At 42.9% G+C, this 14,543-nt stretch overlaps 1 protein-coding gene across 2 annotated transcripts in view; it reads left to right on the top strand.

The window, feature by feature from the left end:
• Nucleotides 1-14,529, top strand: part of SRPK1 (SRSF protein kinase 1) — a 52,928-nt gene extending 38,399 nt beyond the window's left edge. Inside the window, exons 10-16 of one of the 2 annotated variants that reach the window (XM_049765252.1) lie at nt 263-476; nt 847-1,236; nt 1,688-1,788; nt 5,237-5,344; nt 6,607-6,676; nt 10,102-10,194; nt 12,163-14,529. In XM_049765252.1, the coding sequence (XP_049621209.1) occupies nt 263-476; nt 847-1,236; nt 1,688-1,788; nt 5,237-5,344; nt 6,607-6,676; nt 10,102-10,194; nt 12,163-12,347 (1,161 nt within the window). In that variant the 3' untranslated portion in view covers nt 12,348-14,529. Of the gene's footprint in view, nt 1-262; nt 477-846; nt 1,237-1,687; nt 1,789-5,236; nt 5,345-6,606; nt 6,677-9,698; nt 9,792-10,101; nt 10,195-12,162 lie in introns of both variants that reach the window. The other variant, XM_049765253.1, reaches the window with a different exon arrangement.
• The last annotated feature ends 14 nt before the right edge of the window (nt 14,530-14,543 follow it).

The raw sequence follows: 14,543 nt of genomic DNA, 5'->3' as shown, positions 1-14,543 counted from the left end.
TATACGGGTGAAACGTAAATTGGACATAAATTGGAGTATGCCCCAAGACTTCTCAGAAGATCAAGATATTGTTGCATTTGTTCTTATTACTAGTAATAAAACTAGTAAGCGTACCCACAATTTTTAAAGTAATGCAAAACTAACGTGCTCTTAGGAAAAAATGGAATTTAATTAGGAAATTATTAAAAATGAATAGTTATCTCCAACTGGGGGTGATGGTTTAGCCACCTGAAGGCTTTATCTGTTTGTAATCTCCGCCCAGGCTGACAAAATGTCAAAGAATAAGAAGAAGAAATTGAAGAAGAAGCAGAAACGCCAGGCAGAATTACTAGAGAAGCGAATGCAGGAAATTGAGGAAATGGAGAAAGAATCTGGCCCTGGGCAAAAAAGACCAAACGAGCAAGAAGAATCAGAGAGTCCTGTTGAAAGACCCTTGAAAGAGAACCCACCTAATAAAATGACCCAAGAAAAACTTGGTATAAATAGAACATCACAAAACTTACTTTGTATAACAAACTTAACATGAATTTATCATTGTTGTTTAAGAGTGGTTTCATGGCATACAATACATGTCTGGGGGTGCCCTTATGCAGTAAGGATTTGCCGTCATGGGCAGGTAATACATGTAACATCTCATTTTTCTCAGGAAATGTAGCATGTAGACTTCACTTAGCTACTGGGTAAAGCTAAGAAGAGCTCTGTCCTTACTTAAATAGGCCTTAAATAACCCAGTCATGTTTTTATACCAACTTTATTCTAAGTTCTAGAAAATACTTTATTGAGTATTTTTGTTCTCTCGTACTCCTACACATCCACATACATCCTTTTTGTCTGTTTGTTTCTTAGAAGAGTCACACCCTATTGGCCAGGATCTAGAGGGCGGTGCAGCAGAAATTAATTGCAATGGAATTATTGAAGTCACTAATTACACTGAGAACAATAACAAAGGCACCGTGGTGCTTAAAGAGGATCTCCATAATGCTAATGACTGTGGTGTCCAAAATTTGAAGCAGGAACCTAATTTTTTTAACGCCCAGAATGGAGATTGCACATCCCAAGATGCCGGTGATTGTACACCGGTAGCTTCTGAGCTGCCAGAGACCATGTCCTGCCAGTCTCCAACAAACGTTAACCAATCGTTCTGTGATCAGGACATTAGCCAACTTCAGCAAAGCATTCGATCTGAGATGCCCTGTGAAGACGACCAGGAGCAGAATGGATCCTTGGATAACAAAGGTACCTTTGCAGATCAGAGCCCCCATTGTACCCCCATGTTTATGAGTGTTTATAGACTACTTGGAGTTTTGTGTTAGAACGTTACAGCAGGCATCCAAACTCCTGTCAAACTATAAATCTCTACCTAAGTTTGGGTGGTTTTCATGTATTGATCCTGCATGTCCCTTGTTGGTGTGGAAGTAGGGGTCTCATTGGGACTGGAATATGATAGTACTGTGGGTTGGGTGCTTGGCTTGCATGTGCCTGCCCTCGATTACATCCCTGGCAATCCGCAGGGGGATGTGTGTGTGAAGGAAGTGGATGCCTTAGCTCTGGAAACTTAGGGGTGTTGCAGGACTCTGGTTATCTTAGAAAAACAACTTTTCGAATTCTCCAGTTGAGGGGACGTAAGTAAAAGTTTTATTCAATGTTGATGATTTCTGTCTGTGTTCTCTATTGCTGTTGTCTACAGGAAAATCTACCGCTGGCAATTTTCTTGTGAACCCCCTTGAGCCAAAAAACGCAGAAAAACTCAAAGTAAAGATTGCTGATCTTGGGAATGCCTGTTGGGTGGTAAGCTCTTGTCTCGGTGTTATATTTTGAATGACTGGGAATGTATGAGAATTTGGTGTTTACTTGTTTGAAAATAAGAAACAGCTGATCGTATATTAGTTCTGTACTTGGATTGCCAGTTAATATCAAAGCATATACTGATTTTTTTTTCTTTAAACACTTGTTCATGAAAACATTGAAATGTGTTAGCAAAAAGAAAGTGGAATAAAGAAATAGCCCCCATCTGCCTCCAATACACTCAGATCAAGTCAGGTCACCTTCCAGCCATATCTATTTTATCTGTGTCCTTTGCTATTTTCAATGCCTTCGGTTTATTATTTTTTAAAAGCAGTTTATTATTAATTGGTCGGTTTTGGGGCCACGCCTGGTGATGCTCAGGAGTCACTCCTGGCTCTGTGCTTAGAAATGGCTCCTGGCAAATTTAGGGGACTATATGGGAGTCCCTGGATCGATCTGGGTTCGACCAGGGTCGACCTAATACAAGACAAATGCCTTACCGCTGTACTATCTCTCCAGCCCCCATTGTCTTCAGTTTAGACTTTTCCCATCTGGGCTGGAGAAATAGCTTAAAATGCTAAGAGCCAGTATTTTGTGCATTGGGGGATCAAATTTGATCCCCAGTACCCCTGATTCTCCGAGCATGGATCAAGGAGTAGCCCCTGAGCATTGTCAGGTATATCACACTCTCTCCCCAAAAGCCCCATTGTCAAAAGTGCATCTTGGATACTTCTTCTCAAAGCAGAATTTATGTAAAATCTGGCTGGTTGTTTATAGTATTCCTCATTAATATTGTATCACGTGTACACATTTCTGACAAAGGATTTTGAGATGAGCCTTTAAGTCAGAATGTGAGTGCTTTTTTTTTTTTTTTAGGGGCTTTTTGATTTGTAATGGGTGTGTCCTAATATTTACCTACTTAAGAATATTTTTCAGGGCCCAGAGAGATAGCACAGCAGCGTTTGCCTTGCAAGCAGCCGATCCAGGACCAAAGGTGGTTGATTCGAATCCCGGTGTCCCATATGGTCCCCCGTGCCTGCCAGGAGCTATTTCTGAGCAGACAGCCAGGAGTAACCCCTGAGCAATGCCGGGTGTGGCCCAAAACAAACAAACAAAAAGAATATTTTTCAGTTTTTTTTTTGGTTTTGGTTTTTGGTTTTGGTTTTTGGGTCACACCTGGCAGCGCTCGGGTTACTCCTCGCACTATGCTCAGAAATCGCCCCTGGCAGTCGCAGGGGACCAGGGTTATTTTTTTTTAATCGCATGCTTTTAGTTCTTTTGGGGCTGTTGCTTCCTCCTTGCCACTGTGCTATCTCTCCGGCCCCTTAGGGAGAATTCTTGGCAGTGCTCAAGGTGCTGGGGATTGAACCCTAGTCAGGTGCATGCAAGGCAAGCACCTTACCTTCTGCTATTTCACCAACCCCTCTGACAGCCTTTCAAAATGAATTAAGCACTTCCTGACAGGAATTTGAAAAACCTTCCCAAATAGTGATTAGAAGTACCTGGTTGGTGCTATTGGGTGATTTCACCTAAGTTTCTGCAGCAGCCTTCTCCCTCTGCAGCCTTTTTACATCCATCTAAAGGGAGCTCAGCTCTCATTCCAAGAGCTAGTTTGCATGCTGTGCATCTGGAGACCTGGGTTCCAGCCTGGGCACCACATTGTCACCGCAAAACAGAGCAAGCAAACAAACAAACAAAAAAAATGCAGCCATCAGAGTTGACCCCCTTTTTACATCTCATAACCTTCATCAAAATAAATGCCAAAACCTTGACCATGGCCCCTCACTACCAAGCAGAGACTTCATGGCCACCTCACTACCAAGCAGAGAATACTTCCTGTTTCTTATACTTTCTTTTCCCTAAGTTAGCATTAGTGTACAGCTCACCCCCAAGTATTCAAGTTCCTTTCCAGTTGTCACCTTAGCAGGGAGACCTTCCCTTGAGCACTCAGCTTACAGTCCTATGTCATTTAAAATAGAGGTGGCACATTTAAAATAGAGGTGGCACAGGTAAGCATTCTGAACAGAGTTGGTGGCATTGTTGTGCAGTGGATTCTGTGTGCTCACAGACCATGAAATTAAATCCACTGCTAAGAAAAGGATGCTCTCAGGAGACAGGACAAGACTTTCTTTTTATATCTTTATTCAAGCACCGTGAGTACAAACATGATTGTAGTTGGGTTTTAGTTACAGAAAAGAATACCCCCTCCATCAGCGCAATCTTCCCACCACCAATGCCCCCAGATTTTTCCCTCCTCCCCCACCCCCTGCCTGTATTTGAGACAGGCATTCTATTTCTCTCACTGATTACTATGAGACAGGACATTACTTGAGGCTGCTGTTGGTATTCGGTGCCACAGGATCACTACACAGTAGATGGTTTTGTTCCATCAACTGCGTGTCTGCTGTAGACTGAAGCATTGTTCTGTAGCTCCTGACCACAACCTCTACCTACAGTATCAGTGTTTTCTCTTCTTGTGCTTCACTGTATGTTTTGTGTTTATTTGTTTGTTTTGGAAGTCACCCTGCAGTGCACAATAGCCACGGGTTCCAGGTGTCTTGTGCAAGGCAAGTTCCCTGCCTGTTCTGTCTCTCCAGCCCAGTCTAGTCAATAATGAAAGAGCATTTAAATGGAAAAGTTTTGGTCCATTCTGACATTTTACCCAGTTTTTTTCTACTTAATGTTCCCTCTCTGCAAAGGCTGTTGTTTTTTAAAATTTAGTAAGTTTAGAGAATTCTCAGGGCTGGAAAAAGAGTATGACAGGTTGGATGCTTGCCTTGCACACAGCTGACCTGGGTTTGATCTCCAGAACCCTGCCAGGTGTGGACACAGAATAAGATTAGAGAATGGCCTCCCTTGCTTTCTTACATGCTTTTAATGTAACCTGTGGATTTTGTTTCCTTTTTCCCTATATTTTTCTCATGGCAATTTTTAAGCATATTCACAAATAGAATAATGGACTCTGTGCCATTATACTAGTCACCTAGTGCTTGCCAGCTCTTTTCCTATCTGTTTACACTGATATCTCCACCTAACACCAGGATCATTTTCAAGACTATGAGATGCACCGTGTTTTCATTAGTAACTAGGATTTTCTATGTGCTGGCTCTTATTTCTTTTCCGTGACTCTAGTGTTCAGCTTAAAATGTTGACAGTTCACAACTACCAAATAGTATTGCCAGTTAAATTATCTTCTCCGCCTTTCAATTTGATTTGTTTGAAATAGGGTCCGAACAGAACTATTGCGGGTACTTTGTCGCTCTTGAGACTTTTGTTTGCAAAAGTAACTTGTGTGTAAAGCCGAGCGGTGTTTGAAACTCTTAGTGTCAAAATAATAGAAATTAGCTACGGAAAATTGGTTCAGGGGAAACTTGCAGCTTTTCATCTTAATCATGAAGCAACCATGACCTCATAGAACGACTGACTTTTCGAATGCTTTTCCTTTACTCAGCACAAACACTTCACTGAAGACATTCAGACCAGGCAGTACCGATCCCTGGAGGTCCTGATCGGATCTGGCTATAACACCCCTGCTGACATTTGGAGCACTGCATGCATGGTAGGGAATGTTTTTCCCCTGGACCTTTCCCTGTGTGGTAATTACATGCTATGCCCTGCTTACCAGTCTTAGTAGACCACCTAAAAGTGAACCAGCTCTCTGTCCTGAGACCACAGCCTCCAGAGATCCCAAAAGGCCACTACCTTATGTGCCCAAAATAAGGTTTTCTTAGAGAACTTTACATAACTAGATTTAGGTACTAGGTGTAAAAACTTTAGGAAATAAAATTTAGAATAATTTTTAAAAATTGTGCCTATATCTATTGAATTCCCACTATAAAACTTTGAAAACTTGAAGTATAGTGTTAGAAGAGTCAAAAATATTCGATGTAGAAGAATCAGCTTTAGGGGCCGGGAAGGTGGCGCTAGAGATAAGGTGTCTTGCCTTGTAAGTGCTAGCCAAGGAACGGACCGCGGTTCGATCCCCCGGCGTCCCATATGGTCCCCCCAAGCCAGGGGCAATTTCTGAGCACTTAGCCAGGAGTAACCCCTGAGCATCAAACGGGTGTGACCCAAAAACCAAAAAAAAAAAAAAAAAAAAAAGAAGAATCAGCTTTGGGGTAGGGTAGTGTTGGTTTTTTTTTTTTTTTCCCCCTGGGGAGGGGAGGTTGGTTCTGTTGGGAGTATAAATCTCAGAATAATTCCATAATTTAGGTAGGAAAATAACTGCTCTGTCGAAACAGTTGAGTTGCGTAATGAACTGCTGGGACATAGGGCCAAGTCATGCCTTGCTAGAAGCTAACGCGTCACATCCCAGACCCGTCAGTGACAATCCTGAAGCGCCTGGTTTTGTGATTTTTGCCCTGCACCATAATGCCGTCCTGTCCAAAATAGGCCCAGCTTTGATTCCTGGCATCCCATGTGGTCCCCGAGCCTGCTAGAAGTGACCTCTAAGCTCAAAGCCAGGAGTAACACCTGAGTGTGGTCGGGTGTGACCCAAAAACCAATAAATAAATAAATAAATAAATAAATAAATAAATAAATAAATAAGTAAATAAATAAGTAAATAAGTAAGTAAATAAGTAAATAGGTAGATAAATAAAAGTAAAACCTGAAAGCTGAATTTTGGTACATTGCAGAGTGTGGGGGATAGAATGATCCAAAGATGAGCTGAGTTAATATTTTCTTGGCTCTGTTTTAAGAGAAGAAAGGAAGACTTAAGGGACTGTCTTGACTTTGAAAAATAGGGTCACCTGCAGGTTGTAACGGGGTGGGGTAATAATAAGCGGACTGAGCTGTTCTCATAAGCTATCTCTTCCACAGGCCTTTGAACTAGCTACAGGAGACTATCTGTTTGAACCTCACTCGGGAGAAGAGTACTCTCGGGACGAAGGTGAGGCCCCCCCCCCATCACACATCTTGTTACATCCTAGAACGTCCCACATGTGGCCACCATTAGACCCTAGTACCCACGTGTCTTAGTCGTGTCAGTATGCTAAGTATAAGTATAACACAAGATACATGTGTTCCTGCTGTATGAGTTAAGTGGTTTGCTCTTTCTGTTCATGACCTAGTTCTCAGATAGGCCTCCAACTTTCCTGGGAGTTCAGGGGTTTAGAACACTCGCAATCTGCCTAGACACAGAGGCCGGGTCCAATTGTCTGTAAATATTGTGTGGCAGGAAGTGTTCATTTTCTGCTCTCTGAATATTTAATGCCAAGTTTCTTTTTTATTATTAACGTTGGAACTTCAATCTTAAAACAGAATAATGGTTTTAGAGTCTCTGGTAGCCATGGGAAAAGCCCAAGCTGAACCCTTGGTTGCTCCATCTAAAAATCCAAGAGCAATGTGTGGCACCCGCTCTTGTAATTCAATGAGTTAAATAGCATGCATTAAAATATCAAAGAAATGTTTTGCCTTTTCATTACACCACATAGGCAGCTTGAGAGAGAGAGAAAGAGCACTGGCCAAGTAGCCCTCCTGGTGTGGGTTAAATTAGCACATGTCTGAAGGTGCCCCCTTGCCACTTTGGGAAATGAAGTTTATGTTCCACTTCAGGTTGTGTTCCCCTGGGTCATTATTACACAGTGTTAGTGGTTCTATAAACAGTCCTCCCAGGAAATGCTGCACGATTTTTTTTTTCTGAGCCAAATGCCTATTTTAACGGATAGTTAGAGCAGGCGTGTTATAAATAACGTGTGGGGCCAAGCGTGCAGAGGACTTGGATGGGATCTTGTGCTACCATGCCTGAAAATAGAAAAGTATATGAGGGAATCCAAGGAAAATTCTTATTTGTTCCTTGGACCAGTCAATACTAACTGTTCTTTAGATGAAACCTCGGCCAGCTCGATTTGATTTATAAGAACAGAAAAAGCAAACCATATATACTATACTATAGCTTCACATGAAAGGCTGGAACTGTTCCGATTCCTGAGATCCTAAAACCCACATTCTTAAAATGAGACTTAATCATTTTTCCCAGTAAGTATATCAGTCCTGTGATTAGTTGATTAGAAAAGTTATTGAGATTAAATATCAAATAAAATTTCAAGGGAAAAACCATTTTCTCCATATGGAAAAAAATTAAGGGAACAAATATTGCACTTGGAAATTTACAATCACATAAACTATTATCAGTTTATGCAAGGACATTTATTTGCAGGTCCTGCCTAAAGTTGGCAAAAATCTCTTGGCAGCCAGCTACTTGTTACCAAAGTGATCATAAATTAATCAAAACTGCCCAAATACCCTTCTTAGTTATCACTTGGATGGACCTTTATATCAAAAACAGATAAGATACAAAGCTGTCATAAATCCCCATATTTCCCCCTCTAAAAATAACTGTTTTGTTGTTTTATGGTACCCAAGATTAAGCCCTGAGCCTCATACATGCCTTTGCCACTGAGCTTTATATCTCCTGGGCCCATCCTTGGCAGTTTTAAGTGATTCCTTTTGACCTTACTGATGGAATTCTGTCAGTAGAATAAAGTTATTTATGACTAGAGGGTGTCACTTTAGTATTCATAGTTTGTCCTGCAGAGTGACAGCTAAGCTCTTTAAAGTGGCTGGTCTGGAGCTGATTCAGGTGACAGACTACACCTCCACCTTGCACAGTGAGACCACATTCTGACAGCCCAGAACACTCAGATTGCCGAATGTCCTTTTTTTGGTTTTCGGTTTTTGGGCCACACCCAGCGGTGCTCAGGGGTTACTCCTGGCTGTCTGCTCAGAAATAGCTCCTGGCAGGCACGGGGGACCATATGGGACACCGGGATTCGAACCAACCACCTTTGGTCCTGGATCGGCTGCTTGCAAGGCAAACGCTGCTGTGCTATCAGGGATTCGAACCAATGACCTTTTTTGGTTTTGTTTTGGGGCTCACCTGGAGGCACTGTGGGGTTACTCCTGTCTGCACTCAGAAATCGAACCTGGGTCTGTCCTAGGTTGCCTGCGTACAAGGCAAACATCCTAACGCTGTGCTATGATTCCAGATTGCCGGATATAATAATACTGTAAAATGCTTGTGCTAGACAGTTTTTCTTTTGCTTTGTTTTTTGAGTATTTTTTGTTTTTAATATATCTTAAAAGGTTGAAGTACATGTTTTGCATGTGGGAGACCAAGTTGATAGATATCCAGCACTGCATGGTTCCTCCAGTACCATCAGGTGACCCCCACCAAAAATAAAATAAAAATTTTTTTTCTAATTTAAACATGTTGAGGTACCTTCCAAGTGTGCCCGATGAAGCTTAGTTCTATTCTGATCCTGGAATGGCATTTGGCTTTGCCCCGTGAGCTTGGGCAGTTGTGGTCACAACCAGGAGTGTCCCCATCTCTTGACACCCTCCCCCCACCAAATACAGGTTTTTATTATCCAAGTCTTGGTGACCCTTCAAAGTAGGCCATTCTCACTGAGGTTTTGTTTTCTCAACTCTAAAATAGATCATTAGCTTAGATCCATTTACAGGACCCTTACAGAACCCTTACAGAAATTCCATGATAGTACGTGTGACAGTTCTCGTCAGCAGGAACAACTACAGTTCTGGAATGTCTAAAGATGATTGATGGTTTCACTTTCTCACCCAAAAAAAAAAAAAATCAATGTGCACTGTTGAAGGACAACTTGTAACTGTGTGTCTCGGTGTGATTTGGTTTTTAAATCCACCTGAATGATGCGCTTGTATGGCAACGTGGAGATAAAGTAAAGACAAAGGTGGCCCCACTGCAACCCTGGGCTTCAGAACTGGGCAGGTGATGACCGCCCACCTGAAACCACGCTCACCTGCCCGGCTTCCCCCGAGCTCCTCCGGTCCTGTTTGCAGTTAGTTAGCACAGCTCGTGCTTATAAAAGCTATTCATACAGAAAAGACTTTGGCAATTTGTCCTTGATCCTGTTCTTCTTGCCCTTCTATTTTAGACCACATTGCGCACATTATAGAGCTGATAGGCAGAATTCCAAGACGCTTTGCCCTCAGTGGGAAATATTCCCAGGACTTCTTCAACCGCAGAGGTAGTATTGTTAACATAGTTTTTGTCTAGGCCCTAGGGATACAGCTTCAGGAAGCAGCGCATTCACACCCAATGGTTTGCAGGCACAGCTCAGTTAGCCCTTGGAGTGGGCTTCTGATTTATGATGGATTCCTGGACTCTCCGTTAGTTGGATCGAGTCCCCCTTATCCATTGAGCACAGAAAGCCAGCCGGAAATGCGTTACAAAGAGGTGTGCATGCTACTCTTTCTGCAGGTGTCTAGACCTCTGTTTGTTACTCCTGTTATGTATGTCTTTTTCCCTCCCCTTCTTGAAATGTTTGAAACATACAGATCACATTGCATTGATCATAGAACTTCTGGGGAAGGTGCCTCGCAAGCTCATTGTGGCGGGAAAATATTCCAAGGAATTTTTCACCAAAAAAGGTAAAAAAAAAAATCATGTTTGTGCCCAGACATTGAGAAGGCAAAATTTTTTGCTTTTGTTTTGTTTTTGTTTTTCATGAAAAGGTAAGTACAGTTGGGAATGTGTTCTGACCGTGCTTACAAAAATATGTGCTCCTACTCTGAATGCTGATGTGTAGCTAATGGGAAGCTGAAGGGCCGGAGCCATAGTACAGCAGGTAGGGTGTTTGCCTTGCACAAGGGTTTAGTACTACCGGTGTGGTCCACAAAAAACAATAAATGTTTCTTTTCTTTCTTTTTTTGTTTTTTGTTTTTGGGTCACACCCAGCTATGCTCAGAAATCGCTCCTGGCAGGCTTGGAGGACCATATGGGATGCTAGGATTTGAACCACCGTCCATCCTTCTGCGTCTAAGGCAAATGCCCTAACGCTATGCTATCTCTCTGGCCCCAATAAATAAATAGGTTTTGAGAATACAGGTCAGAGCCAAACTATTGGGGTTCAAGTCCCTGTTGTACTGTTTCTGTGACCTGTGTCACACAGCTTTGCTGGTTCCCAGGTGGCAGTAACAGTCATCACGTGGTGCTCAATGAGTTCCGACATGTGCCTGGCACATGACACACTGTTGTCTGATGACTCCTCAGACTTGTTCCCGAAGTGAGTACTTTTGAAATTCTGAATTTGTTCTAAGACCTGCCTCTACCAGGGAATTTTTCTTTTGTGTGTGTGTGGTTTTTGGGTCACACCTTGCAGTGCTCAGGGTTTTTTCCTGGCTCTGTGCTCAGAAATTGCCCCTGGCACACACGGGGGACCATATGGGACGCCGGGATTCGAACCGATGACCTTCTGCATGAAAGGTAAACGCCTTACCTCCATGCTATCTCTGGTCCCGGAATTTCTTCTTTTTAAGCTTCTGGGGCTTGGGGTCCCACACATGTTGTTGCCCCAGGGTCATGCCTGACTCTGCTCACGGAGTGTGTGCTCGATCCTTTGAGCTCTCCAGCTCCCTGTTTTGTTGGCCTTGTAAGGTCTGATTCCAATTTCCTAGGACACCTAACAGTTACTCCAATACCCTGCACTAGGCCATTCCTCATGTTTATGTGTTTCTATTGTCATTGGTGGAGGAGACAAAGATAAAAAAAATAACCTCAATTTTTTTAACATCATAATCTATCACAGCATGTTCAAATATATCTTTTATGCCCAGGTAACACTTAAAAAGCTAAAATGTGGAAGTCTGACCTAGAGGAGTCTAGAAAACTGACCTGACTTTTTTATTCCTGTTTCATAGTTCCTTTTTTTTCCCTTACAATCTCCACTTATGGTGCTGGTTGGGGGGGGGGGGGGCCTCTTTTTCTCAGCACTTTAAAAGCAAGCTTTCAGGGGCTAGGTGGTAGGGCATTTGCCTTTCACACGGCCCATCCAGGTTCAATCCCTGGCACCCATGTTTCCCTAAGCACTACTAGGTATGACTCAACCCCCCCCCCACACACACACACAACTTCATTAAAGGAAAAGGCCAATATTCTCATTCATTTCTGGAGTATTTTTATAGAAAAGTGGCGATAGATCTCTGATCTTATGTCAATGTCTTTGAAAATATGTCACTTCAAAGAAGAAAAATTCCATTGAAGAATACGTATGATGCCACTGTATCTGAGACATGTCTGAGGTTCTTATAACATGATTTTAGCTCTCTGTAATCAACTGTGCCAGTTTGAAGTACTATTCGCAAAAGGCTGTTGAGCCCCAACGGAGGGTAAACATTTCTTGAGCTGTGCTGATAAACTACTTGTTGAACCCCTTATGAGGTGGAGTATGCAGGCTTGAGGGTTCTTTGGAGGAAGAGAAAGATAGAGATGCTGTGGGACTGAAGTGGGATTGGGTTCCAGGGGCGCACCTGAGTCCTAGTGAGCAGATTTCCATAGGAGGCCCCTGTCTGCGGTCCAAGAGGGTCAGTCGGTTTTACTAGATTCTGTCTCCACCCTAGGTGACCTGAAACACATCACGAAACTGAAGCCCTGGGGCCTCTTTGAGGTCCTGGTAGAGAAGTATGAGTGGTCTCAGGAAGAGGCGGCCGGCTTCACGGATTTCCTGCTGCCCATGTTGGAGCTGATCCCCGAGAAGAGGGCCACTGCTGCCGAATGCCTCCGGCACCCTTGGCTCAACTCCTAAGCCGCAGACATCGCTGATGCCCTCCGCCTCCTGCCCTGCTTCCTCAGTCAGGGTGAAGCTCTTCTCAAGAGTTTCTAAATGTTTCTTTTGTTTTCTTGTTTTCTTTTTTAAACCCAGCCTATTCATTGAGGGTGCTGACTTGACCCTGTGGGGGGTTTCTACCACAGCCATGGGGCATCCTAGGTGAATCTGGCCTTGATTGGGCTCCGCCAAAGACTAATTTTCTAAAATGTGAAACAGTCTCTCGCTTGCCCTGCACCCTGTCTTTTCCGTTAGGACATCCTTTAAATTATGCGCCCGCATCCTTTTTTTTTTTTTTTTTCCTCCTCTTTAAGAAGAGCTGTAAGGCTGTGTGAGTGAGCTCGTCCTTTTATTCTGGACTCTACGAGTCAAGTTTTCTAGTGTGTCACCTAGTGCGAGCAGTAGGATGAGAAGGGGAAAAAGAGTGTTACCTCTGTACGGCAGAAGCATTAAACAAGCTCTCTCCAGGCTGCTTCACCTTCCTGGATTGTTTCTGTTCTCTATGTTCACATTTTCTCCTGCGACTTGTAAGCAACTCTTTTTTTTTTTTTTTTAAAGAGCTGTAGAAACACCGGATTTGGGTAGCATTTTATCACTGTTCAGAACACTGTCAAATTTCTTCTATCCCTTCCTAACTCTAAGACCCGTGAAATCTTCAGTTGGAGTTTTTTGATGGAAACACGAACAGAACCATTGACCACAGTGAACTTCCCCAGAATTGCAGTGGTTCTGCAGAAGAAAGTCCTTTTCCTGAGAGTCTCCTTTTACCCAAACAGCAGTTCTTTCGATTGGCTGCTTTGGTCTCATACAGCCCCGGCTGGCACTTTACTCACTACACTTGAGTTTAATGCCCCGTGACCAACCGAAGACTTGGAGACGGCTGTATGGAGGCAGTCTGGGCTGCAGGAAATCTCCCGTCTGAGAAAGCACCATGACAGTTTCTCTCCGTTCTTCTCCACATATTCCCCTTCTTGGGACCAGGGAGAGCAGTAGAGCACTTGACATGTGAGGCCCTGGTTTGGACACTTCAGCCCCACAACAAAGTCTTGACTTTTTTTTTATTCTTAACTTTTCTTTTTCCCTCAAACCTTGTCTTAAAGTCTGGCCTTGAAGCACTTTTCCTCTGTGGCTTTCTCGTTTTCTCAGAGGCTTCAGGCAGGTCTTAAAATCCCAGGATAAAAGAACCAAGGGAGGAGTGGGGTGGCTTATTTCTTTTCTTTTTCTTTTTTTTTTTTTCTTTTTTCTTTTTTTAGGGTTTTTGTTGAGTGTGTTGAGTGTGTGTGTTTTGGGATGGGGGGTGTTTTTGTTTTCTGTTTTGTTTTTTGTTGTTAGTTTTTAAGATTAGCCATTCTCTGCTGCTATTTCCTTGTATAATGTAAAGTTTTAACTGCAATTTTGAAATGATTGAGATGTACTTGAGACTTTTTTTTTTTTATGAGAAAGGCTTTGTGAATTTTATTTTGGGATGTGCCTGTTTTCAATTTACCCTAGACATGACATATTTTTTCAATCTTATTAAAAGGCAAAAAAAAAAAAGAAAAAAAAACAGAGGGTGGGCAGGATTGTGGGGCCACAGTTGCTCTTTCAGCACGGACCAAGTGGGCCTAGGGAATTCCTGCGTCCTGCAGAAGCGGCTCCAGGACTGATGTACAGAAAGCCACGGAGAGGCAACAGGAGGCGCTTGCTAGCAAAACTACCAGTGAGACTGTCGGGGAGCCCATAGGAGATTGGAATCTGTATTCTGTCCTTTACCCACCACCAGTGGCAAAGGAAAAACATGGTGCCAAAATGCAGCTCATTAAACTTTTAACCAACCGTCCTCCCCTGAGCACCTCTGGTCAGCCATTCCTCGGATTCACGATTAGGCGGTCCTGAAATCAGACATGTTCCCGTAGAAAGAATTTTTAGGTGAGGCTGTCTATGCACCTATCAAGAATAAAGACTAGATTGTATTAAATGACCAACGGCAGGGAAAAATCCTTCAGCAATTCTAATCCACTTTGGGTTCTCTCTCAATACACGCCTAGAGCAATAGCAGACCAGAACTGAATTTCTTTTCTATGCTATTAAAAAAAAAAGTTGCAATTGTGGAATTCAAAGAATTGTGATTTTAAGGTGAAATAACCAAAATGCACATACTACATGCACGCGCGCACACACAGCTCCATTTTAACA

Source organism: Suncus etruscus, chromosome 18, assembly GCF_024139225.1.
Source record: "Suncus etruscus isolate mSunEtr1 chromosome 18, mSunEtr1.pri.cur, whole genome shotgun sequence".
Taxonomy (NCBI): Eukaryota; Metazoa; Chordata; class Mammalia; order Eulipotyphla; family Soricidae; genus Suncus; species Suncus etruscus.
The sequence above is the reverse complement of the archived record's forward strand: the minus strand, read 5'-3'. Positions and strand labels throughout refer to the sequence as shown.